The sequence below is a fragment of the Lycium barbarum genome, chromosome 9, assembly GCF_019175385.1.
Source record: "Lycium barbarum isolate Lr01 chromosome 9, ASM1917538v2, whole genome shotgun sequence".
In the NCBI taxonomy this organism is placed as follows: domain Eukaryota; kingdom Viridiplantae; phylum Streptophyta; class Magnoliopsida; order Solanales; family Solanaceae; genus Lycium; species Lycium barbarum.
The window spans coordinates 126,114,432-126,140,061 of record NC_083345.1 but is presented as its reverse complement, the minus strand read 5'-3'; the positions used below and the strand labels follow the sequence as shown (position 1 = coordinate 126,140,061).

At 35.0% G+C, this 25,630-nt stretch overlaps 2 protein-coding genes, 2 long non-coding RNA genes and 2 other non-coding genes across 7 annotated transcripts; 2 read left to right on the top strand and 4 right to left on the bottom strand.

Annotated features, from left to right (window-relative positions):
• Nucleotides 1–272: 272 nt before the first annotated feature.
• LOC132609969 (uncharacterized) lies at nt 273–1,665 on the bottom strand. Its single transcript, XR_009570975.1, has 2 exons — nt 1,102–1,665; nt 273–738 (listed from the first exon to the last, which is right to left on the bottom strand). It is a non-coding gene; the product is annotated as an uncharacterized LOC132609969 (long non-coding RNA).
• A 14,416-nt stretch (nt 1,666–16,081) lies between these two features.
• On the bottom strand, nt 16,082–18,115 carry LOC132609967 (protein CANDIDATE G-PROTEIN COUPLED RECEPTOR 7). The gene has a single exon (XM_060324197.1). It carries the CDS (start codon nt 17,586–17,588, stop codon nt 16,263–16,265), a length of 1,326 nt encoding a protein of 441 aa, XP_060180180.1. The 5' UTR covers nt 17,589–18,115; the 3' UTR covers nt 16,082–16,262.
• Nucleotides 18,116–18,265: 150 nt separating this feature from the next.
• On the bottom strand, nt 18,266–21,164 carry LOC132609968 (beta-carotene isomerase D27, chloroplastic). Its single transcript, XM_060324198.1, has 6 exons — nt 20,605–21,164; nt 19,249–19,341; nt 19,037–19,098; nt 18,771–18,877; nt 18,571–18,666; nt 18,266–18,488 (listed from the first exon to the last, which is right to left on the bottom strand). Exons 1-6 carry the CDS (start codon nt 21,016–21,018, stop codon nt 18,436–18,438), a joined length of 825 nt encoding a protein of 274 aa, XP_060180181.1. The 5' UTR covers nt 21,019–21,164; the 3' UTR covers nt 18,266–18,435.
• On the top strand, nt 20,286–20,358 carry TRNAR-ACG (transfer RNA arginine (anticodon ACG)). Its single transcript has one exon. It is a non-coding gene; the product is annotated as a tRNA-Arg (tRNA).
• Nucleotides 21,165–21,276: 112 nt separating the features above from the next.
• On the top strand, nt 21,277–21,349 carry TRNAA-AGC (transfer RNA alanine (anticodon AGC)). The gene has a single exon. It is a non-coding gene; the product is annotated as a tRNA-Ala (tRNA).
• A 1,351-nt stretch (nt 21,350–22,700) lies between these two features.
• LOC132609966 (uncharacterized) lies at nt 22,701–24,735 on the bottom strand. Of its 2 annotated transcripts, XR_009570974.1 has the most exons (3): nt 24,717–24,735; nt 24,484–24,587; nt 22,701–23,089 (listed from the first exon to the last, which is right to left on the bottom strand). It is a non-coding gene; the product is annotated as an uncharacterized LOC132609966 (long non-coding RNA). The 2 variants fall into 2 exon arrangements; XR_009570973.1 differs by lacking the exon at nt 24,717–24,735 and having other exon boundaries at nt 24,484–24,710.
• Between the last annotated feature and the right edge of the window lie 895 nt (nt 24,736–25,630).

Genomic DNA, 25,630 nt, shown 5'->3' with positions numbered 1-25,630 from the left:
TTTTGAATTCTAGAAAATTCAGCTTACTAGGTCCTGCGAAACTATAGCTTTGCCCTTGATTATGTGAGAATCTATATATTTATTTTACGTGGAATAGAAAATGAAATAAGAATATATATCTACTAACATTACGAGTACATGTATTAAACTATATAACCATAAAAATGCCATTAAACTTATCCCATCGTAACAGTGTCTTCATTATTAATCATCACACAATAATTCCTTCATTATTGATCACATCATAATAACCATATCATTGCTATTCAGTATTCATCACATCAACTATTCTTGCATAACTAGTGTGTGAATCAAAACAACCCTTGAATGTAATTCACAAATGAATGTAGAATTACAATGGAAATCCAAATACAGTAAAATCTCACCATGATATAATTTATCATGGGGATTGAGCTAAAAAAACAAATTGTTATCAAAACAAGTCTAGCTTGAATAACAACCAATTTGTCACCTGTTTTTCTACCTACCAAACTAGAGCCATTAACGTTTTTCCAAATCTTGCTTTTGGGTGTCAGATTATAGCCACCACATCCACAAGACAAATAGCAACTATGTACATAAATTGCTTGATTCTTGATAGCTTCTCCAAATGGGAAAAAAGGACAAAGGTTTAAGTTCTTGGCTTTGACTTGTCTAAAATTGACCACATCACTTGAACATCTTCATATGGACAAGTCATTACTTCAATCTGCAAATTGACAATATGGTTCTCCGGCCCTGCAACCAAATAAGACACTAGATGTCAAAAACCGACAGACTGTTAATAATTAGAGGCGAATTCAGAATCTAGAGTCAACGGGTTCAAAGTGACTTAATTTTATGTTTTAACCTTGTTTTATTGCACTTGCATATATATACGAATCAGTTGAACTCACGGAACCTGCCTAAGATCTTACGTTTTAACTTTCAAATCTTAAGAGACTTAGATGTGTAAACCCGATAGACTGCTAATAAACAGAGACGAATCCAAAATCTAAAGTCAGCATATTGAGGAGGAGTATGCATAATCTTACACTTTACATTTTTTGTGTGCATATGTATGAGTTAGCTGAACCTATAGAACCGCCTAGATGTACGTACCTTCTTGATGCGACTTCTTATGATCCCTCGACGATTCTTGATTGAACAAAGTTCGAGCTTTTCTGAACGGAGATGTGATTGTTCGAACCCATTTAGTAGTTTTTCTGTTCTGATGAGAAATTGGCATGACCTCAAAGATATTCTGCTAGAAATATTCTTGTGTTACTAGATGATCTTCTTCTATGATATCTATCTAATTTACTATTGGCTAAGAACACAAAAAGTGTGTGGTTTATATAGAATGTACGTGTCACATATTGGTACAATATATTTTAAAAAAGAAGAATATATTTATGGGTCATAAAAGGCAGGCAAGATCCGTGAGAATAGCTCTGCTCTTTATGTATAATCTCTATATCTCTTTTTTAATGTATTTTTTGGATAACATTTTTAGTCCCTCATTTATTGATAGATTCTAATTTAGTCCATATAATATATAACTTAACACATCTAATCTTCAAATAATAAAAATATATGATTTTGGTACCTTTAGGACCAGTTTTAGAAGTATACTACAACAATCTACCTGGTGTAATTTTACAAGTGGGGATCGGGGAGAGGATATTTCTGATAGATGTATACTGCCTTCAAATATGAAGTAACAGTACAACTTTAACATAATATATAGGTAATTAAACGGTAAAAATTTGTATATATGCATAAGCAGATGAATGTTTCAAATAATTGAAGATTAACGTACTTAATTAGATATGGGACTAAGTTGGAGAAGCTCCAATTAAAGCAAAGGATGGGCCTGTTCTGCGAGCATTTGCCTCCTTTCGAAGTTGGAATTTAGCAATAACTGAAGGACTGAATATGTTATTAACCCTTTTTTTTTTTTTTGGGTTATCTCTGCAGTTTGAAGTATTTGTGCACATGGCTCTCACGCTCCTTTGATGGACCCTTCCATGTGAAGTTCTTAAATTTGGCCATGGTAGAAAGTGACGTTGACGTAAAGTTGATGAGCCCAATTATCAAAGCAACTAATTAACGAATTATAACTCCTTGTCTGTAGGTTTTATATTCTATTGCTAATTTGACTTTCTTTTGTTTAATACAGTATTTTAAATTTCCCTAGACCTTAGTTCAATGATAAGAACTCAATATGTTATGTTGTGAGTTAGGTGTATGGTGTGGAGTCGAACCCCTTCCATGAAGAAAGTTGTTACTTGAGTTCAAAGGCGGATCCAGAATTTAGAGGTTTCGAGTGCCACTCTACTGTAAATATAGACGTAGTCCAATTTACACGGGCCAATTAATAGAGTACACATTTGATCGGTTTGATCAACTTTGGATAGCGGTTCGGATTATTTGTCTTTGTTGGTTTACATAAACAAATTATTCCAAATATTAGATACGGTAGAATAAATTACGCTCATATAGGTACATCAACTCAAGCTTACAAGCATAATTTTTACTACAACATAAAGAAAATTTCTTTTTTAAATCATCATGAACCAAGACTCAACATACCATTTTCTTTGCATTTTGTTAAACCATTTAAATAAAATAACATGTAAAGTTAAAGATAATAAACAAAGGCGGAAGAGGGCAGCAGGGAAAAAAATTATTAAAATTTTGACGAAGAGAGAGAAGAAGATTTGGGAGAAGAGAAAGAGTTTTTTGGAAGAAGAAAACTATTTATTGTCTTGTTGATATTTTATACTTAAAATAAATAGGAAGAGAAATGGTACAAGTCCAGAGAAGATAAATAAAGACTTGTTAATTTGTGAAGTATATTATCAAATTCCTACGAGAGAAAAAAGGAAGAAAAAGAAAGCAGCAAAAATTAGCCAAAAAAAATGTAGATGCATGTGTTCAAACTGTGACCCCTGGGGAGGAAAACCAAGCGCCTAACCATTGGCACCACGGCATCAATTGTTATTGCGGGTGACGCGATTGTGATTTATACTATATCTTACAGATATATACATCCATATATAATCCGCCCCTGCTTGAGTTGTAATTTTCAATCTTTGTAATTAAGAAATAGTAATATGTCATGAACTTTCGAGTTCATGTGAAATATTAAGGATATTGTCATGAAATTTAAAATTATATAATCGTAGCTTTTTGTTTCAAAGACATGATTAAAAGGTAGCATGTGAAGGTTATATCTGTGACAAATAACTGTTTTCATACCTCTATTTAAAATTTAGCAGAAACCACAGAATTATTAAAGTTTAATCTGCTCATGGTTAATCTCACATATGCAAGTTTGAAGTTAAAAATCGTGAATTTGAAGTTTCTAAATTCAGACCTAGAAGTGTAAAGTGAACTTACACAAAGGCTAACTTCAGACTGTCTGAACTTCAAAGTTAAGCTTTGATTGAATCCAGCTAAAGGTTTGAAGTTAGGCTTTGACATATGCCAACTTCATACCTAGAGCGTTGAAGAAGAAGATGCAACAACAACGAATCATTCAATCTAAAACTTGGTAAAACTAACTAAATTTTAAATAATTTTGGGAAATTGAATATGTCTTAAATAAGAGCACTACAAGCGATTATTTTTTCATTTCTACGCGGTTGTACTTCTCCTACTTATGAAATTACACTTGATATGTTATTATTGTTACACGGTTGTACTTCCATGTTTCAAACTTTTAGGTCCAAAAAAAGTCGGCCCAGAAGCCATGCATAAATGTCTTGATATTAAAAAAAAAAATGTTAGTACTAATTTTTAAAAAGAACTTTAATTAATGGTTGCCATCCGTAATTAAGAAGCAGCATTTGCTGCTTTTCTTGCTTTCCGTTGGAAATTTGACGACAACTTCAACCTTTCGGCCTATCATTAATGTTAAGTAAAAGGTTTATTTTTAATACTCCCTTCGTCCCCTGTGGCACAGTTTAAATTTCGAGAATCAAATCTGTTAATCTTGACCATGTATTCGGACAAAGAAGTTTTAAGTTATTTGGCATAAAATTACGTATTTGGAAACTACATGAATACTATGAAAAATATCTAAAAGACATATAAAAAAATTATGATAAAAAAAAAAATCTGTTTGAATCTCGAAATCATGTAAATTGAGACGTAATAATATCAAGTTTGACTTGATTAATTAAGCCTCATTGTTGGGGAAGTCGGATTTCAAAGATAAGCAAGCAAATTAATAAAATAAAGATGGACGAGTAGAAACACATGGTATACGCAATACATTTGGTTGCAAGTTTTAGAGGGAAAAAAAAAAAACATCTGAAGTTTAAATTAAAAGAGAGTATTTGAAAGTTTCAGAATATTTTGTCCTGCTTTCTTTAAGATTTTGTTGTGGCTTATTCCCTTCCATTACTTCTTTTTCTGAACTGTTTTGATATTCTTTTACTTGAGCCAGGGGCGGATCCACCCTTTAGGGTAGGGGTGGTATGGCACCCCCTAAATTAATATTTTTTTTAATATACTTATGTTGTAATTTGCTTAAATTAGGTTAAATATTTGATCCTGCCACCCCCAGTCATAAATTAGACAAAGGTGTCACGGCTGGTAGACACAAGTTTGAATCTATCTTGAACATTTTCCGACTCTCATTTTTATTTTTGCTTTTTACTTCCTTTGTACCAGTATCTATCTCTCCCAATTGTCAAATTATTTTTTTATTATTTATATTACCTTTCATTTTTCTATTATTTTATCTATGATCTCTAGCGAGAACACACAATTAGAACCTTCAAAATCCCTTAAATTAAGCATTTCTCTTAATCTCAAATTTGTGAGTATTTAAATCGAAAAACTTGAGTCTCAATGAGAATGCTAGATTGAGATCAAAATTCATTTTTTTTTATAATTTCTTTTGTTTATTAATCCTTCCGTCCATGTTTACTTGTCTATATTTGATTGGGACACTCTTAATAAGCAATAAATAAAATGAGAAATGAATTGGAATACTTAATAATAAGGGTAAAATGGGTATAAAATGGTAAGTTATGTCTTGAAATTTTAAACTATATAACTTACAAGTAAAAGTGGACATATATTTTTAGTATAATGAAGAAATAAAAATGGACGGAGAGAGTGTATTATAAAAATTTATGCTATTCTATAATTGTTAATTTCAATTTAAATCACTTTACTACTTAAATTGTGATGGAAATTTCGTAAGCACTGCTTAGAAAAAACATGAAATTTATGATTTATTTTTGAGAACTAGTAGTTTATCTAATTCTATATTTACTTATGGGGTGTATTTACCTATTGACGAGTTTTTCTATTATTTATCTTATTTTGATTGGTGTAATTCCCTTATTGAAGATGTTATTTTACTTGTGCAAATTCATTTTTAAATATACATACGAGATGCAATGAAAATGTTGATTTTACTTCTGTTGTTAATGAGTGTGATTCCTTGTTTAAAATGTTAATTATGTTCGTTTCTTGATTTTTGAGATGTAATTTCATAGTTGCAAATAAAAAAAACCTATTAAGTTGACCCGAATAAACTAAAAAGAGATGAACCCGACCCAAATACACGTTCTAACAAGTTGTACAATGAAAAAAAAATGTGGCACTGTGGCACCTGCCACCTTCAAATCCTAGATCCGCCTCTGACTTGAGCCGAGGGTCTACCAGAAACAACCTCTTTACCTTCCAAGATAGGGATAAGGTCTGCGTACACGCTGCCCTCAGACCCCGCTCGTGAGTTTACACTGGGTATATTATTGAAGAGCATTTGGGAGTTTGTATTAATTTGGATACACTCAAAGAAAACTTAAAGTCTTACGAGTGAAATATTCCTCAAACAAAAATTTTAATTTCAAATAAAGTTGAAGTAATGGATACAATCGTGATAAATATTAATTTGTAAATATTCTATTACGAATTGAAGTTAAAATAATAAATATTTAGATGGAGGGACATACTCCGGATATAAATGAATGTAATTTGATGTAAACATCGGTGTGTAATTAATTTTGTTTTCATCATTCACGTGTCCGGGGGAGCTATTAGTTAATTGCCATGCTTCATTTAGCTTCTGGTCCAGCCATGTACCTTGTTACCTCAAGGATGCCAATGTCCGTGCTTCATTGGTCCCATCTCTTAAAGAGCAGGTTTAGTTAATATTAGTACCTTTTTACTCGCATGTTATGACAACTCCAAAATGGCTATGATCATGTGCCTTAGATCATACTTTTGTCAATATAATTGTCGAAACACCTCTAGGTGTGCTTGATAAGGAACATGCATATACGTGTATCCAATGGATTGGTTAAAAAGGAGAACAAATTGATCGCATATCCCCAACTTGTATCAAGTTGAACAAGTAAACACAAATGTTGATGTGATTAACTGCAGACTCAAACGAATATTACCTTAAGCAATTAAATATTTCCTAAGTTTGCCATGATCCACTTAACTGCAGACTCAAACGAATTGCACCAACTTAACGACACTAGTGAATTGCCAAGAAAAAAATAAAAAAACTGACACTAGTGATTCTTAGTTCTTCCAAGTTACAAGTTTCTGGCTATCTGGTACATTGCACAGGGAAAGGAACGTCAGTTTTATGCATTCCGTTTCGTTTGCCGTTAAGTGGATCATATGTGCCCAACTTTAACAAATTTAAAGAATAATAAATGATCAAGTGATAAATTTAAAGAATAATAAATGATCAGGTGATAGATTAAGGATAAAATTAGACCAACCTCAAACCTATGGATCTTGTGAACTTTTTACGACCGACTGTGGGTCCATCTTAAACGGCATGGAACTAATACCCGTTGTTTCATCATGACACACATCACTTTTTTGGCGTTTTGGGGTCATGAAATAAAACTTTTGGATCTTATTAGCTTTTCGTGTGTGTTAGCCGGCCATGAATCTTGCGGCATTTTTTCGAGCGACTCCATTGGGACCCAACCTCAATTGGACCATCCAAAATGGCTTGGTGACTAATACGCATTGTTGCATCAAGACTGACGAGATTTAGAAGTCACGAAATAGTAATTCGAAATCACCTCAGCTTTTAGTTTGTGATAGTCTATGTATCTTGCCGAATATTTTTGACCGACTTTGTTTGAACCGAAACTTTCCTGGCATCCGAAAAGTCCAAGTGAATAATACTCATTGCTTCTTCATAACCGAGTTGCTTTTTTTGGTATTTCGGGGTCACGAAATAGGAAATTCGAATCTCATTAGCTTTTCATGTGTGTTAGCCCACGGATCTTGTGGATTTCTTTCGACAGACCCCGTTTGGACCCAAACTTGGTAGGTCCATCTTAAACGGCCTGGGGACCAATACTCATTGTTCCATCATAACACACATTGCTTTTTTTGCATTTTGAGGTCATGAAACAAGAATTTGGAATCTCATAAGCTTTTCGTGTAAATTTTTCGACCGACTCCGTTTTGAACCGAACTTGATTGGTCCATCTTAAATGGCCTGGGGACTAATACTCATTGCTTCATCATGACTAGTGTTGCTTTTTTTTTGGCTTTTCGAGGTCATGAAACAGGATTTTGGATCACTACAACTTTTCGTGTGTCGCCCATGAATCTTGCGAAATTTTTTCGACACACACCGTTTGGACCTAAACTCGGTGAGCATATCTCAAAAGGTCTAGGGACCAATACCCGTTGCTTCATCATGACACACCTTACTTGGTGGGTCATGAAATAGGAGTTAGGGATCACCTCAGCTTTTCATATGAGTTAGTCCATGAATCTTACCAATTTTTTCGACCGACTCTGTTTGGACCCAAACTTTCATGGTTCATTCGAAACAGCTTAGTGACCAATACACATTGTTTTGTCATGACCGACGTCGCTTTTTTTTTTTTTTTTTTTTGTGTGTGTGTGTGTATTACGGGTCACGAAACAGGAATATGGAATCTTATTAGCTTTTCGTGTGTGTTAGCCTACAGATCGTGCGAACTTTTTACGACTGACCCGTTTGGAACCACAATTTGTGGGTCCATCTTAAACGACATGGGAACTTATACTCGCTGTTTCATCATGAAACACATTGCTTTTTGGTGTTTTTGGGTCATGAAATAAGAATTTTGAATCTCATTATATTTTCGTATGTGTTAGCCCATGAATCTTGCGGCTTTTTTTCAACCGACTCCATTTGGATCCAAACTTGGTTAGACCATCTGAAACGGCTTGGTGACCAATACACATTGCTACATCATGACTACGTCATTTAGAAGTCACGAAATAGTAATTCGAGATCACCTCAGCTTTTAGTATGTGATAGTCCATGTATCTTGTCGAATTTTTTTGACCGACTCTGTTTGAACCGAAGCATTCCTAGTCCATTTGAAAAGTCCCGATGAATAATACTCGTTGCTTCTTCATGACCGACGTCGCTTTTTTTGGTATTTCAAGGTCACGAAATAGGAAATTCGAATCTCATTAGCTTTTCGTGTGTGTTAGCCCATGAATTTTGCAGATTTTTTTCGACTGGCTCCGTTTGGATCTAAACTTGGTGGGTCCATCTTAAATGGCCTAGGGACCAATACTCGTTGTTTCATCATAACACACATTGCTTTTTGGCATTTTGAGGTCATAAAAGAATTTGGAATCTCTTAAGCTTTCGTGTGTGTGAGCCCATGGATCTTGCTGCTTTTTTTTTTCGACCAACTCCATTTGGACCCAAACTTGGTTGGGCTATCTAAAACGGTTTGGCGACCAATAAGCATTTCTGCATCATGACTGACGCCATTTAGAAGTCACGAAATAGTGATTCGAGATCACTTCAGTTTTTCGGATGTGTTAGCCCATGAATCTGGCAGAATTTTTTCTAGCGACTCCGTTTGGACCCAAACTTTGTGGGTCTATCTTAAACGGTCTACGGACCAATACTGTTTACTTCATCATGACACACGTTACTTGGTGGGTCATGAAATATGATTTTGGGATCACCTCAGCTTTCATATGTGTTAGTCCTTGGATCTTGCAAAAAAAATTCGACCGACTCTATTTGGACTCAAACTTGCCTGGTCCATCTAAAACGGCCTAGTACCAATACTCGTTGCTTCTTCACGACTGACATCCCTTTTTTTGATATTTCGGGTCATCAAACAGGAATTTGAAATCTTATTAGCTTTAGCCTACAGATCTTGCGAACATTTTACGATCGACCCATTTAGACCCACAGTTTGTGGGTTAATCTTAAACGGCATGGGAACTAATACTCATTTCATCATGACACACACTTTTGGCGTTTTGGGTTATGAAATAAGAATTTTGAATCTCATTAGCTTTTCGTGTGTGCTAGCCCATGGATCTTGCAGCTTTTGTCGACCGACTCCATTTGGACCCAAACTTGATTGGACCATCCGAAATGGCTTGGTGAGCAATATGCATTATAGGTCCATCTTAAATGGTCTGGAGACCAATACTCGTTGCTTCATCATGACGGAGGCCGCTTTTTGGGCGTTTTTGGGTCACGAAACCGTCACAGTTTTTTCGGATTCGGCCGACAAAGTCCAATTGACTCGAAAGTTGGCATGTCCATCACAAATGGCCTAGTGACCGAAAAACATTGCTTTGTAATGACTAACATCGCTTCTTTTGGGCATTTCAAGGTCCTGAAACATTGCCCCACTATTATTTTATTCTAAGGTTCCTATAAACTTATAAGGCTATTAGAATGTTTTGACTGATGAAAGCTCAGAGTAGCAAGGTATAATACAATTAAAGCACGTGTCCGAAGACTCCTTTTAAACTTTAACCATATATTGTCCAAACAGGTTAAAATCACTTCGATTTCCACATTTCAAAAGTATGTTTTCAAGTTTATATCCATCACTTGCAGGATACACAATATTCAATCATAACCAGTAGTATCATCTAATACTAGTTAACATCAAGAGAAGAGCACCATATTGCATCTAAATCTGGCCTTCTGATTTAGCTGAGCAACAAACATAAGCATGGCCTTAGGAAAAGCCTTTGTTATTGACAGTTAGGATCTTCCCTCAAAGTATACATCCCATTAAATTCCAAGAAACCACATGTCGATGTAGCAAAGCCAATACATAAAATCAGATGAGCAATCTATAACTTTTATGCCAGCAGGTTCTGACAAATAGACCGAGAGACCTCCCCAGTAGCCTGTGCCGTGTATCAGCGTGATTGGTAAGCTCCATCTCAGCCGGAGTTATCAAGTTCAGATTTTGGAGTCTTTTGTGTATATACAGATAGATGGGCAGGCTGGGGCACTGTCCCGGCCACAATACAGTTATGTTCTCTCTAGAGGCCTGTAGACAAGTCCTGTATATTATGTATATCAGTATGGCGACCTTGTTGGCCCTTGTATATGTTCATTTTGGTTTTGTTGTTTGTAGATACTCATGACGGCCTTGTCGGCCCGCATAGTTGTATGTATATATATATATATAGAGAGAGAGAAAATGGCCAAACGAGCCTCCAATGTTTGATCGAAATCCCAACTACACACCAAACATTTGCGAGGGTCCTATTACCCCTTAGCATTTTAAAAGTGGAATTTCTTGCTCCCTAAAGGTTGAGGTGGCAAAGAGAGTGTATTTCACTTTCTCAAAGAGAGTGAGAGAGAAAAATAGATTATTAAAACTTTATTTTTGTAAGTATTTTTATTTAATTTTTTAATTTTAAATATTTTGTCTTCTTTCTTCTTCTATTCAACAAGTCATCGGATTTTGGTTGGCAGAAAAATTTCCACGGGCAAACTCCATTTTTCCTCATAAACGCAAATAAGATCAAAACAAGAAAATTCAGGATCATATTCATAAAAGATCAAAATCCAAGAAAACAGGATATGGGAGTTCACGTTTTCTTGGGGATTGGGGATTTTTCTTTCCAGGTTTTGTGCATTTTTTAGAACAACAAATGGGATGAACATTGAAGAAAAAGGAGGACACGGGATTTGAATGACTCATCAATCTAAATGGCAACATTAAACAAAATAGGAATCAAATCAAAAATTTAGCTAGATAAGAAAACTTCATATCATGAAAACCCAATAACAAATATATATAACACTAGACGAAACTCTACACTAATTGCTATGAAAAAAATCAGATCTTGAAGTAAGGAAGGAGATTGTAACATGCTCTAAAGAAGCACATGTGGAAGAGAAAGGAAAGAAAAAGAAATTAAAAAAGTGAATAATCCGGCGACCTCCACCATTTTCCTTTTCAACTCCAGCGACTTTTTTTTTTAATTAAAGCTAGTGCAAAGTTTTCTTCTTTCCGGGTAAGAAGAATTTCATACTAATCTTTGGTTTTCAATGAACTAATACTTTGTTAGTTGATTTTTGGTCGCCTTTGAATGATGGTTTTCTATTTTTTCTTCAATTTAGAGCTCTGAAATTGTTTAATGGTGCAAAAATGGTAGAAAGAAGAAGAATTAGGGGGGAAATTAATAAAAATGGATTTAAATGAAAAATACACGTGTAAAATGCTGGTTGGCGCGTATATTTCAGTGCATACTTCAGATCTGGGTATAGTATTTCACGGAGCTAATTATTCCCCCCCCCCCCCCCCCCCCAATCCACCCCAAGGTTTGGTGTGTAGTTGGGATTTCGGTCAAGCGTTGGGGGCTCATTTGGCCATTTTCTATATATATATATATATATTTGGGATGCTCCCCTTTTAGTTGAGATAGCCGTTACCTACAGATGATTCTGAGTACGGCCTTGTCAGCCTAGATTGGTATTGTTTGCTTTGTAGGTTGGCCTTGTCGGCCTAGATTGTTGATTGTATTCAGGTTTCATAAGTCAGAGAGCGGCACGCTCGGGGTCAAGTAAGGCACCGGGTGCTGGTCACGCCTCCCCAAGTTTGGGATGTGATAGACGAAACAAAGAATATATTGATACTTAGGTAAAATTGATTAATTTTTCGATACAAATACTAAATAATTTATAAACTTATTTTGATCCAATATTAGATAAGCAAACTTCAAATGGTATAGAATTAGGCATATCACATTTGAAGCTAACATGCAATACCCAGAACAAAATTAAGATTTAGGTTTAATTATGCCTGTCAACCGGTTCCAACCGGAACCGGACCGGGAACCGGTTAGGAAATCGGCCGGTTCCGGTTTCAAAACCGGAACCGCCTAACCGGTTCCGGTTCTGGTTAACCGGTTTTAAGGTCCAAACCGGAACCGGTCCGGTTTGGATTCGTTAAAATATTTTTTTTTTGTTTTTTGTATTATATATATATATATATTATAGTATTTATTTGTATATTGTAGGTATATTTACATATGTTATACAATTTGATAATTAAAGTTTAAATATTTACTGACTAACAGCCTAACAGCAAGTCAGCAATACAGAATAGTGCTTTTCGTACACATATATATGTATAACTTACATATACTCTATATACTTATATATATACTAAATATATGTATAACTTAATATATATACTATATATATGTACTATATACTATATATAGGATAGCTTAATATATATATAGGTATAACTTAATATATATACTATATATACATATCTACTATATATACAATATATACTTAATATATATACTATATATATTTATATAATATATATACTTATATACTATATATACTTATATATGTGTATAACTTAATATATATAGTATATATACTATATATACTTGTATATATGTACTATATACTATATATACTTACTTATATACTATATATACTTACTTATATACTATATATGTTTAAGTATACTATATAACTTAAGTATATTCTTAGTATATTTTAGGTATATTCCTAACTTAATAAAAGTAAAAATATAAACACAAGTAAATAGAAGAAAGCTCAATGAGCCATATATTTTATTCATTCTTGGATAACATTTATTTGCAAGTTGTATTTTTTTTTAACTTGCAAATAATACATGAGTTATACAAAAATAGTAGAATAATAAAATCACCAATTTTGAACCATTTCGTTAATTTCCCCCACATCATATTCGGTCATGGAAATATCTTCAAAGTCTTCCATTTGGTCCGGTCCACTAGCTATCAAATCTTCAATTTCTTCCTCTTCGCCTTGCTCCGCTTCTGAGTTTTGGTTGCGTCGCTCCGATCTAATCCAATCTCGAATGCACACTAGTACTTGCAAGCTAAAGCCGGATAATGAATGTCTATGGTCTTCAATTTGCTGTCTTCTTTGGCTAAATGCGCTCTCCGAAGCCACGATTGATACTTGAACCGTAAGGATATCTCGAGCCATTCTTGAAAGTATCGGATAGCTTGCCTTGTACTTCTTCCACCATGCTAAGACGTCCACCTCATCCAGTTGGCTGATATCCACATTTGACTGCATCAAATAAAAGTTAAATTCATCAAAGTTTGCAGTAGAAGAAGATGTAGGCTGTGAATGTAAAACTTTTAAACCCGACAAGCCCTTTTTGCTACTATGAGAAGTAGTAGGGCGTGAAGCAACTGGTGTAGCACGTTCTTCCAAACTAGAATAATGAGTAAAAACTCTTCTAAACTCATCATCAATAGCGAGATCGGCTTCAGCTAAAGATGGTTGAACTCCCTCTTCAATTTCTAAAAATGTATAAATTTGACTAACCAAATTTTTAGTATAAGACACTTTTAAACAAGGATTTAAAAGGGAACCCAATATAAATAAAGTTGGGATGGGAAAAAAATACTTCTTAAATTTGATTATCATTTCAAAAATAGCCACTTGATAATCGGGTTTATATTTATACTCTTGTAAAACTCTAGCTATTTCCGCTAAGTAGGCTAAAATTTCGGTTACCGTGGGATAGAATTGTCTAGAAAAAGCAAGGGTTGCATTATAAAAATTTTCTAAGAGTTCAATACATTCTTTAACATCTTCCCAATGCTCACTATCAATATTATATTTGTTGTGAACTTGTTGTATGAGAATCCTATACTCATATGCTTGTTGTAGCATAATGTAAGTGTAGTTCCACCTAGTCTCAATTTCTACTTGAATTTTCCTAGGTCGAAGGTTATTTTCTACACAAGCATTCTTAAAATCTCTAATTCTTCCCCTATTAGCATTACAAAAAAGAAACGCAACAGCATTTATAACTTTTTGAACAGAATCATCAAAATGCATAAGACCATCTTTAACAATTAAATTTAAAATGTGACAACTACATCTTACATGAAAAATATTTCTTAGAGGAGGGTTTATTTCTCTTTTTAAAAGACCAATTGCCTTTGTATTATTAGAAGCATTATCTAAAGCAATACAAAGTGTTTTTCTATAAATGTTAAAAAATCTCATTATAGTAGACATTGAATCGGCTAAAAATTTTCCATCGTGACGACCTTTTCCTTCGTCGTATAAAAAAGCTATAATTCTTTTTTGCATAACCCAGTTGTCATCAACCCAATGACATGTAATAGCAAAGAAATCTAAATGGTTAATACTAAGACCCAAATCAGCGGTAAGACAAACATTACAATTTAAAGAATTAAATACATGGCGCAAATAAAATCTATATTTTTTAAACAAATCTATAACATCGGCTCTACAAGTACTTCTAGGAATACCCTCAAATAACGGGTTATAACAACGTTCAAATGTAAGTAACAAACCCTAAACCCGAGGGAAAGGAAAATGGTAAACAATCATAAGCTACCATTTTAGCTACTTCTACGCGTTCTTTTTTCTTGTCATACTTAAAATTTCTACCGGTTCGTGGGTCTATCGTCATTTGAATCCCCCCCCCCCCCCCCCACATTTGAACCCGTTTGCTCTCCCCAAACATCCATATGTTTGGTTCTCATATGAGCATTTAGTGTACCCGTTCCACCATCCTTACCAGTTCCTTGCTTAAAACTAAATACTTGTCCACATAGGGTACATGTAACTGATTGATTTTCCCTATCCTTAGTCATAAATTTCCAAACTTTAGCTGTTGGCCTACGAGTTCTAGGCAGTTTGTCTTGTGTATGTGATTGTGCAGGACCTGTATCTCCTATAGGATTTTCGGGGGGTTGTGTTTCATCATCATCATCATCTAAGTCTTCATTAAAAGTGTCGGTAAAATGTTGTTGCATTGCCTCATGACCTAAAAGTGGATTATTTCCACCAACATCAATACCTAAATTAGGTGTTTCTTCCACAAATGTTTCCTCATTAAGTGCACCCCTAACAGTACGACTACTACTACCGGCACCACGTCTTAATCTCTTTGACATTATTAAATAGAAATAATTTAAATCACAATCAAATAAATCACAAGAAAATAAATTACAACAAATTAAATTGCGTAAATTAAATTTCAAAAAATAAATTGCTAGAATTAAATTGCATAAATTAAATTTCGAAAAATAAATTGCTAGAATTAAATTGCAAAAATTAAAGATAGAGTTGGAACGAAGGTACCAAATTGCCGGAATAATTTCCAACAAAGCGAAGGCGGCTAGAATTGCAAATCCACCAAAGCTACTTCGGATTGTTGCAAAATCACCAACTCCACCAACAATATTATAATTGCAAAATTAATAATTGAAAGTTCAAACTATAATAAGACTTTGTGGCTAATTATTGCAAAGTAACTATAATTGAGAGATTGAGATTTGAGAGAAAGATGAAGAAGAGTGAATTGAAATGAAAATGAAGAAGGGTTTATATAGGGGTGGGGGAGGGGTTAAAGTGTTAAAAAAAAAAATGGGGGGCCAAAAATTAAGAAAATGACCGTTTGGCAACGGCCATTTTTGCAAATGGACCGTTGCCAACGGTCCATTACCGAGGCCCAAGTCCAACGGCTCTTTCCTTTTTTTTTTTTTTTTTTTTTTAATTTTAACCGGTTTAACCGATCCGGTTCCGGTTAAACCGGTTTAACCGGTTCCGGTTAAGAAAAATTTGAAACCGGACCGGTTAACTAATATCCGGTTAACCGGAACCGGTTATACCGGTTCCGGTTCCGGTTCCGGTTTAACCGATCCGGTTACCGGTTAAAACCGGTTACACGGAACCGGTTGACACCTTTAGGTTTAATAGACGGCATCTTAAAGGCCTACTTTAATTCACAGAGCAATTGTTCTTTTCCAGACACAGTGCTAGTCCAAGAAATCATATGACAGGCTCAAGTTATACAATTACAGAGACAAGATTGACAACAAAGAAATTAAACAAAACTTCAAAGCAAAAATGATCTACAAGATGTGCACTTTAATGTTCACTATCAGTTCAACTACTTCAAAACTGATCATGAGATCCTGGAATCACAAGATTAATCTGTTTACAATTCAAACTCATCACCAAACTTTAACGCCTCAGAGGCAGCCTCTTCCTCTTCATCGTCAATCATAAAGTACGGATTGTGTACCTCAGGCCTAAATTTATATCCAGTAAACAAATAAAAAGCCAGAGTTGCTACTTCCCCTGCCACTACACTAGTCCAAAGATACCTATAAGATGTAATTGTCTCCAATGCATAAACCACAACCCTCGTAAAATAAATATAGCATATCACCACGACATAGTACTGCCTAAAAAGCGTCAATTTCATCAAATTCACAGCAGCTTTCCCATCAGATTTAGCAGCCTCGCGCAAATTCTTAATCGACCAAACAATAGGGAAAAGAACCGCGCAACAACAAATCACGTCAACGAGCAAAAACACCTGTTTCCACGTCACCCATTCATCTCCGTAAGGTCCATTCTCATCAATCACAATTTGCGCTATATTTGCTACAACTTGAAGTGGTATCACAATCATTAAAACTTTCTTTTCCTTATCCTGCAAATAAGGTTTGAGAAATGACCAACCGGTCCCTATCAACACGATCAACGTGAACAACATAATCCCTTTCGAAAAACTGAAAATATAGAACAGAACATCCCATCCATGAGCACTACCTGTTCGCTTGATATAAGATTTATCCTCTGCCTCGCACAGCAAATTCAGGGCTTTCAATATGATAACCGCGAGCATGAAGAAATGTATCGCGTGAATTGTTAATCGCTTCTTAAACAACACAAATATCCAAAAAATGGCTAAGCAGAAATAAACAAGCGAAAAGATGAAATAAATCCTAGGCAAAATAGCCTTGCCAGCAGAGAGATAGTCTCTATTTCCTGATTTGGCATCAAGATTATACATGGCGGATCGAACGGTCATGGTAACTTTTAACTGTGGACAACAATTAGCAAACACAAGAGAGTACTGGTCAGCATCCGTTTCGACAAAAAGTGTGTCGAAAGAGGAATTGTCACGAAGTTTATCGAACGTGTAGACTAGCTTGACAACATCAGATTGGAGTGCACACGTGATTTCGGCATCCTCAATTTGTTCAAGAACATGCATCCACGTGTCGCGAGTACAGAGAAAAAAACCAACTTTGGAGAGATCAAGGTTTGCAGGGTTGCTAGGGACACCAAGGGAGATTTTTGAGACATTGAGTTCTAATCTGCCACGATGTGTGAAGCCGAATTCGTCGAATGGTATAATCGGACGATCATCAGAACGAACCTCAGACGATCTGATTTCACCAAGAGAACATGAATAAAAAAGTGATGTGACAAAGAAAAGAAATAAGAGAAGGGAGAAATTGGGAGGCGACATTGTTGGATCAGACTATATAAGCAAATGTTCGTTTTTTTCTTGATATTTACATACTGGTTTTGTTTGTTTGTGTAGTGTAGTGTATGTTAAGAAAGAGAAGAGACACAATGTACTCCTCCTTCAAGATTTGAGAAAGGAAACTCTGTAAGGAAATTGAGATGCTATAAAAGGAAATGAGACGAAATCTGTCGAGGAATTTGCAGAATTGGGCAATGCGGTTATGTTTGGTTTAGTTAGTTGAGCGTCTGAGGCGAAAAAATATTTTTATTTTCCAAGTGTGTCACCCGTTCGAATTCCATGGTCAAGAGGGGAATTGTATTTGTAGCGATGGATGACAAATTAGAATTTCTAACACACCTTTTATTGCACTCTTTTCCTTTTAGAATGATCCTAAAAGTCTGGCAACCTTTTATTTTCAAAATTGGAAAAGAACAAAAGTGGTGACCATATGTAGTAGCAGCAAAGTTGCAGTTTGGGTTGAATTTGGACAGATCAAATGTAGTCCTATAAATAGAAGTATCAAAATTCATGTTTGATACACTTAGAAAATAATAAAAGAGCTCTCTCTTCCTCTCAATATTACTATATTCTTGTCATCTTTGCAATATTGTTACTCTTTTACTTTTATGTTATACTCTCAACACTTGTGTATTTATGTATAGTTACAAGATGATCAGTACGAGTCAGATGAGCTAATTACAAAAGAATAACAAAAGAAGTGTACATGTAGCTACATAATTTATAACATATATACTATGGGATGGTACGTATATTGGACTAGAATGCAAATAGATATGTGCTATACTAACATTTTCCCCATCGCATAATTGAGCAAGCTCGTATCCACCTAATTAGCGCTGAGTTTAGGACAGACATTTGAACTGGGATTTGCAATGGTGCCTGCGCAGATAAAAAACGTATTTGTTAGTAACTTGGCAATCTTAATTTGTGTCCCGAGTCAAATTAAGTTTGGGAGACTTACATATGTTCGCATAACAAGGTTGTTTGGACACGGGATCTTCTTCAAATGGAGGTGGTAATTGTCCGTAAATCATTTCACAACTCATATCTTCAAAATCTACATAGTCGAAGTTGAACAATATATGAATGATAGTTTTACACAAAAAAATAATCATGTTCCTGACACACAAATTAGTAGTACAATTCAAGCTGGGCACCTACTTGGATTCATTGTTAATGGAAGTCCAAATTCGTTTGTGAAGAAGTCTTGTGTTGGTATTTTGCACATGTTCACACACATTCCTACACAACCACTGTTCTCCAAATACCTTCCACATAAAACAAAATACTTTTTGTCATATTAAAGTAGTTATAATAGTAAGTCCCAGAATTATTTTTGTTACATTAAAGTAGCTGAATTTTATTCAAGAGTATAAAATAAAGTCACAAAAACTTTACCCCTTATAATCATGGGATGAATATCTTACCTGCATTTTTTTATGTGAACTCCACTTTTCTGCTTCACCCCACCAACCTCCACTTCCACAACCTATTGATGAAATGCACATAATTAAAGTTAGTCACGATAAGCTAGTAATTATAGAACTTCAAACTATAAACAGCAATGCTTTTTAATTATAGACAGTTTTCAAAACCAAATCTTAGAAAATCATGAGAGTGGTTTGATTAATGTATGTACCTCAGAAGGACCAACTAACCAGAAGAAGAAAGGCACAGTAATAGTGGCATTGAATTCTGCTGCCCACCTCGTTGGTGGAAACAATTTCCTAAACTGCAACATACATATGAATTAACCATACATTTTAGTCCCAACATGATTCATGAACCTTTCAAATTGTAAATGGAAATGAATAAATTACAAGCCGGTTTAATCCCCCGAAAAAATATATAACGATTCAACTTTACAAAGATAATCCTTTTTTTTTCCCTGAAAATTATAGATGAGATGAAACTTCTTTAAATTCGATATTTTCCTTTTTTATTTTATTTTTTAAATTGCACTTTTGCATTTACACTTCCTATGTTTTTATTCCTCGTCATCATGCCCGAATGTTTGGAAAATTAAATCAAGAAGCTATAATACATGACATTATACTTTTGCACGCTATTATTATAAACAGTCAATCAATTACCTCTCAGTTCTAAGCCAATTAAAGTTTTGTTGGATGTGCGAACAAAGTCTCGTTTTATAGCTAGAAAGAAAAATAAGCTATGTATATGTAATGATATTCTTAAGCCTTTTACGGAAAATCATACAGACCTGAATCAAAGCCGACAATATCACATAAGATTAAGATATTTAATTGTTTTAGCCCAACAAATTTGTCATAAACCTATTACTATATATTTTAGGAAATCAACTACCATTACTTCGGAAAGCACTAAATGGTCAAAAATGTTAAAATAAAATAAAAAAGTATTTTTTACACTTTCTTTTAGTAAGACGGCAGAAGTATTCCAGTAAACTAAGCAATATGCCAATATTTTGAAAATCAAATCAAGAAGCATATGACCTATACATATAGTTGATTAGAATTTATAACCAATCAATCAATTACGTCTCATTCTAAACCGATCAGAATTTGTTATATGAACCTATTACATTCAACCCTAGACAAATCACAGCCTGCATCATATATATAGTACTAGTGCTATATATATAGTTAATTATAATCTTATACATAGAATTAGTACTACTATATACAGATATCGTAAGACTTCATGGCCCAATGGATAAGGCGCTGGTCTACGAAACCAGAGATTCTGGGTTCGATCCCAAGTGAAGTCGGTGTGTTAGTTATATTTTGCTGCACACTTCAATGTTGTAGCCTAGGGCCTTTCCAAGACCCTACTAACACCATATGCTTTGTGCACTGCCTTTTTTGCTGCCGCTGGCTATGTGGTTGTATACCAACATAGAATTTGTCACTTTGCTTGTCTATTTCTCCAATATATAAACCTCTATGATTTTGGGACCGCTGGAGTAATATGTGTCACTTGTGAAACTAATTGGAAGAAGAAATGAAACTAGTACCTGAGCAGGAGCACCAGGAGGAAGCATAGACATGAGGACCTCACGAACCACTTGCTGCTGCTGAATTCTTGACCTCCCTTGCATTACTTTCCTCGACACGTCCACAAAACTATCGTAGTCATAATCAAACCAACCCTTCTTCTTCTCCATTTCATCATCAGGCCCTTTTTTACTCGCACCAAACTTCTCCATCTTGCGTGCGAACAGCGTCATGAATGCCTTCTCAAACAATCCATCATTGTACTTTGTCTTCTGTCCTAACGGTGCCGGTTCCCCTGATGGCTCCGCTATCCCACATCGGATAACGTTACCTTTCAGACATTGGCTTTGACGTTGAGAGTGATAGTTAAAGGTGTGGTGATAATTGAGAGTTGGGTATGAATAAGGAAGAGTGTGGATGCTGAGTAGCACCATGAATTTCACGTTATTAATCAGCTAGGTGATGCTCTTGGTTCAGTGTTAGCACTGATAGTCGATGCATATCGTGTGACTTCCACGGTCCAGACAATGTCCACGATTTCTTTTGTTTTTCCTCAATTCTTTCTTGCGTTTTCTGTTTTACACAGAAAAACAGTTCTGACCACACAAATGTGATCCCCCAAAGTGTTTGATAGCTTCTCATTTCACACGATATTAGATTATTAAAAGAATAAAGCATCACTTTATCCAGCAGGGGATGTAGCTCAGATGGTAGAGCGCTCGCTTAGCATGCGAGAGGTACGGGGATCGATACCCCGCATCTCCACTTTTTCATTGTTTTTTTACTAAACAATTTCATCCAAATGATCTTGGTTGTGGATCCTTTTGCAATGATGAGTTATTTCCTTTTTTACTCCAGCATCTCAGATCTATCTTTGTTTTAACATTTTGCAAAACGATTTCATCCCTAGAATGGATCCTTTTTCATCACAAGATGTTGCTATTTATTCCAAACTAGAGATTGGTCCATATTCCCAGAGTATCTTGAGCATAATTTAATCGTTTGGCTTAGAAATATTGCGTTAGTATAAACTGCATATTTGCGCATCTCCACTTTTTCATTGTTTTTTTACTAAACAATTTCATCCAAATGATCTTGGTTGTGGATCCTTTTGCAATGATGAGTTATTTCCTTTTTTACTCCAGCATCTCAGATCTATCTTTGTTTTAACATTTTGCAAAACGATTTCATCCCTAGAATGGATCCTTTTTCATCACAAGATGTTGCTATTTATTCCAAACTAGAGATTGGTCCATATTCCCAGAGTATCTTGAGCATAATTTAATCGTTTGGCTTAGAAATATTGCGTTAGTATAAACTGCATATTTGCGCGCACTAGCAACTTTTTTATTGTTTGGTCAAGCAGGACTTGTTAAGAAAATAAACGATAATAGCATCAGGAGTGAAAGAGAGGGTGGAGCAGAGAATTAGATAACACGGGGGCAATTCTATATTCAAACTTTTAGGACAGGTCAAGGATTATACATGAAGCAATGTAACAAGAGAAGTAGTAGTATAAATGTAAGTGTTTCGTAGAATAAGTTACGGTACAATTTCTTTAATCAGAAAGGGTACTGAAAACAAAACAAATATACTAGCTCTCATATGTAGTACTAGTAGCGTTTACTTCTCGACTCACAGGTTCACAATCACCGTAACACCGTATCTGTAAGCACATATGTAATCATGTGTTCCTTTTGAGCCATGATCAGGTATTAAACAGAAAGTAAATTCAAAAGACAGTGAGAAAAGGCTAACATAGAAGTGTTAAACGAACGCAAAGGAATACATTTGGCTAGCTGTTTGGCTTGTCAGGATAGCATTAGTGCTAATAAGAGCATGGTATCAACCATATCAAATCAATCTCGTACGGCAATCTAAATATAAATGTACGTCATTTTCACTTGCTAACAGATAAATACAAATACACTCATGAAGCAGAGAGAATCCATTTTAAAATCGAAGACAGCTAGAGCTTCCAACTAGTATTTCAAGGTTTACGTTCATAACCTCCAAAATACTCTTGGCAGCAAAATCACTACCCAAACAGTTTCTGCATAAGAGAATTACTTGTCCAAACATCACTACCCAAACAGTTTCTACATAAGAAAATTACTTGTCCAAACTTAACGTTGTTATAAAATTTGTTAATAGAAAGTCAACTGCGCATCACATAAGCTGAGAATCCTGATGCCGCATCAACTATCACATTAATACCAACTTCCAAGCAAAAGATAGTCAGTGAACTTCAGCAAAAACAAAAATATATCTTCCAACCAAAAGATAGTCAGTAAACTTCAGCAAAAACAAAAATATACATTAGGATGCAATCAGGGACACCATTTAGACCTAAGAACCTAAATTGCACTTTGAACAGGACAAGCAACCACTGGGCACCATTCGGACTTTTTACTCAGCAGCTTCCAAGTGTTTAGCAGCATCAACTTCTTTCAACTTTTCCAGAGCAGATATACATCCATTCAGAGATTCATAGAAGCCATTTGTCTGGATAAATGAAGAGTGTAAATAGCATGTCCACAAGGAAATATTTTAAACCCAGCTGGACGAGAAAACGGGTAGGTTGCAGCAATCTATGTATAGCAAAATCCAGTAAGCTAAATGATGACACCATATGTTACAGTAAGCACAGAGTTGTAGAAGAGTAAAGTCCAACAATTGATTTTTTTTCTCTTTTGGATCGGTAAGGCACTGACACATTCTTAACATTATGACAACGTTAAACGCCCACGTAACAAATTCAAGCTGAAATGATACTTCATTTACAGACCTAATGTGCAAGTAAACGGTAACAAGAAAAATGAAAGAAACATGTGTACTAGGTTTTAACTTTAGGACAGAGAAGGGTAGAATATGTTTAGAACGTAGAAACCATTTTATCAGCAATTTCATACACTGGAATCAGACACTAGTAGTTGTAAAAGAAATTCAAAAAAGGGATCCAACAAATGTGGTTTGTTCTCTCCATGCTCACTTCATTCTTTTCTTCTAAAGTTCACTGCTACAACTAGCAACATTTGGTTTACCATCACCATCCTTCACCATACTACTACAAAGCCACTACTTACTGATCATACCTGCATCATGCAGTTACATACTATGAACTCCCAAAAGGTTCCAACAAAACAAGCAGTGGCGGAACTAGGATTTTTACTAAGGGGTGTCAAAATATAAAAAAAGTAAATATACGACGAAATTAAGGGGGTCAACACATAGTATATATACATAAAAAGTTCTTTTTAAGTATTTCCACAGTGTAATTTTTCGGCGAAGAGGTGTCGAGGATGCATGTGGCTCCGCCACTGAAAACAAGATTGACCTCAGATCCATACAGTGTACCAGTTTGCTTGCTTAAGATTCTAAATAATCTCTCAAGGAATCATGCTACTAAGCCATAAAAAAGATTCTCCTCAACCCCTCCCCCTTCCCCAGTACGAACATTCTTTAGGCTGATTACATTGAATTTGATAAGTGCATTGCTTATAAAGTATGTGTGCTTGCTTGTATGTCCAATAGATTTACCCTTATGGTATCACTGGAGACTTAAATTAAGACCTTTGCTTTAGAGCCCATATGACAATGGATTCTGGAATTTTATTACGGAATCATGCTTGCACATAGAATTGTTACAATTTTCCTGGAATAGAACTTTATTGCGGAATTCGAAAAACTCCAAATACCCGTTTTCACTCCAAATCACACACAAAAGTTCAAACATTTTTCAAGTTGTGTTCGTGTCCAAACACAATTCCAATTTCCAAATTACCATTTTTCTACTTTTTCCAAATTTCACATTTTTTTGTGTCCAAATGCCCACTTAGTCTAGAATTAAGGAAGTGAAATCAGAAAGAAAGATAATTTTAATTGGAAGTGAAATAAACCTGTTCAGAGATAGACTGATGGGCGTTATGGTAATGTTTGTGGAGAAGATAAAAACCGCCCGCCGCAGCCGCAGCCACTGCCAAATCCCTAATCCCAGGAGAATCTGTTGACCAAAAAAGCAAAGGTTGGGGTAAGGTTGTGAAATTATCAAGAGTTGGAGGGCCTTTATGATATACTTTAACAAATTAGAATCAAGGACAAATATATAGGTTGAGGTCATTTGAACTTTCACCCCTATTTTGTGCCCGCCTTTAATTTTTGTCCTTCAAAATCGAACTTGCAGTTCATTTGAAGGGTATAGAGTGCAATTTATTCAATAGGTTGTCCATCGAACTTGACACTGAATTTTCGTTTTGGCATTAAAATCAATAGGCAGGGGCAGTGGCAGGAAGGGCCAAGGGGGTTCATCCCTTTGGCGGAAAATTATACTGTTTATATATGGTTAAAATTATTTTTTATTTATATATAGTAGACGTTAAACCCCATTTGACTTCATCGTGTGCTTACTTTTTTATATTTTGAATCCCTTTAGTGAAAATTCTAGCTCCGCCACTATGAATAGAGATTGAAACTTTATGTGAGAAAAGGACCGATTGTTTTGCATAAAATAAGAATATGTTGAGAGTTTTCCTGAGGTTAATATGACCTCTTTTAAGGTTAAATTTGTTAGTCATGTTCATGTGACGTATCGTGCGTTGTATTCTACTGCTTATCGTATGTCCACAACAATATCCTCAAATTATAAGATTTTGGACCTTTAGATCCACACCCAAGAAACATAGCTAAAGAATGAATGTACTTTGCTACCTTGTGGTAAGAATTACATGATGGGCCTTGAAGATGCGGCCCATTACCTGAGCATGCGATTTTTTGTTGCACGGGCTGCTATAATGTGGACTTTGTTTACATCTAGTGCCGGTAGTTCTATGCCAGTATAAGAGCAAATTGTTGTAGCAGTTCCTAAGAACAGAAATAAAATAAAATAAATAAGGTGCTTAAATTGGATCGAAAACTGTCAAATATGAAAAGTTCATTGGATCTTTTCAAAAAATAAATATATAAGGGAAAGTGAAAATTCATCAATAGAGAGAGAACAGAAATCACAAACAGGACAGGACAATAAATTATAAGTACTCCGTCGTTCAC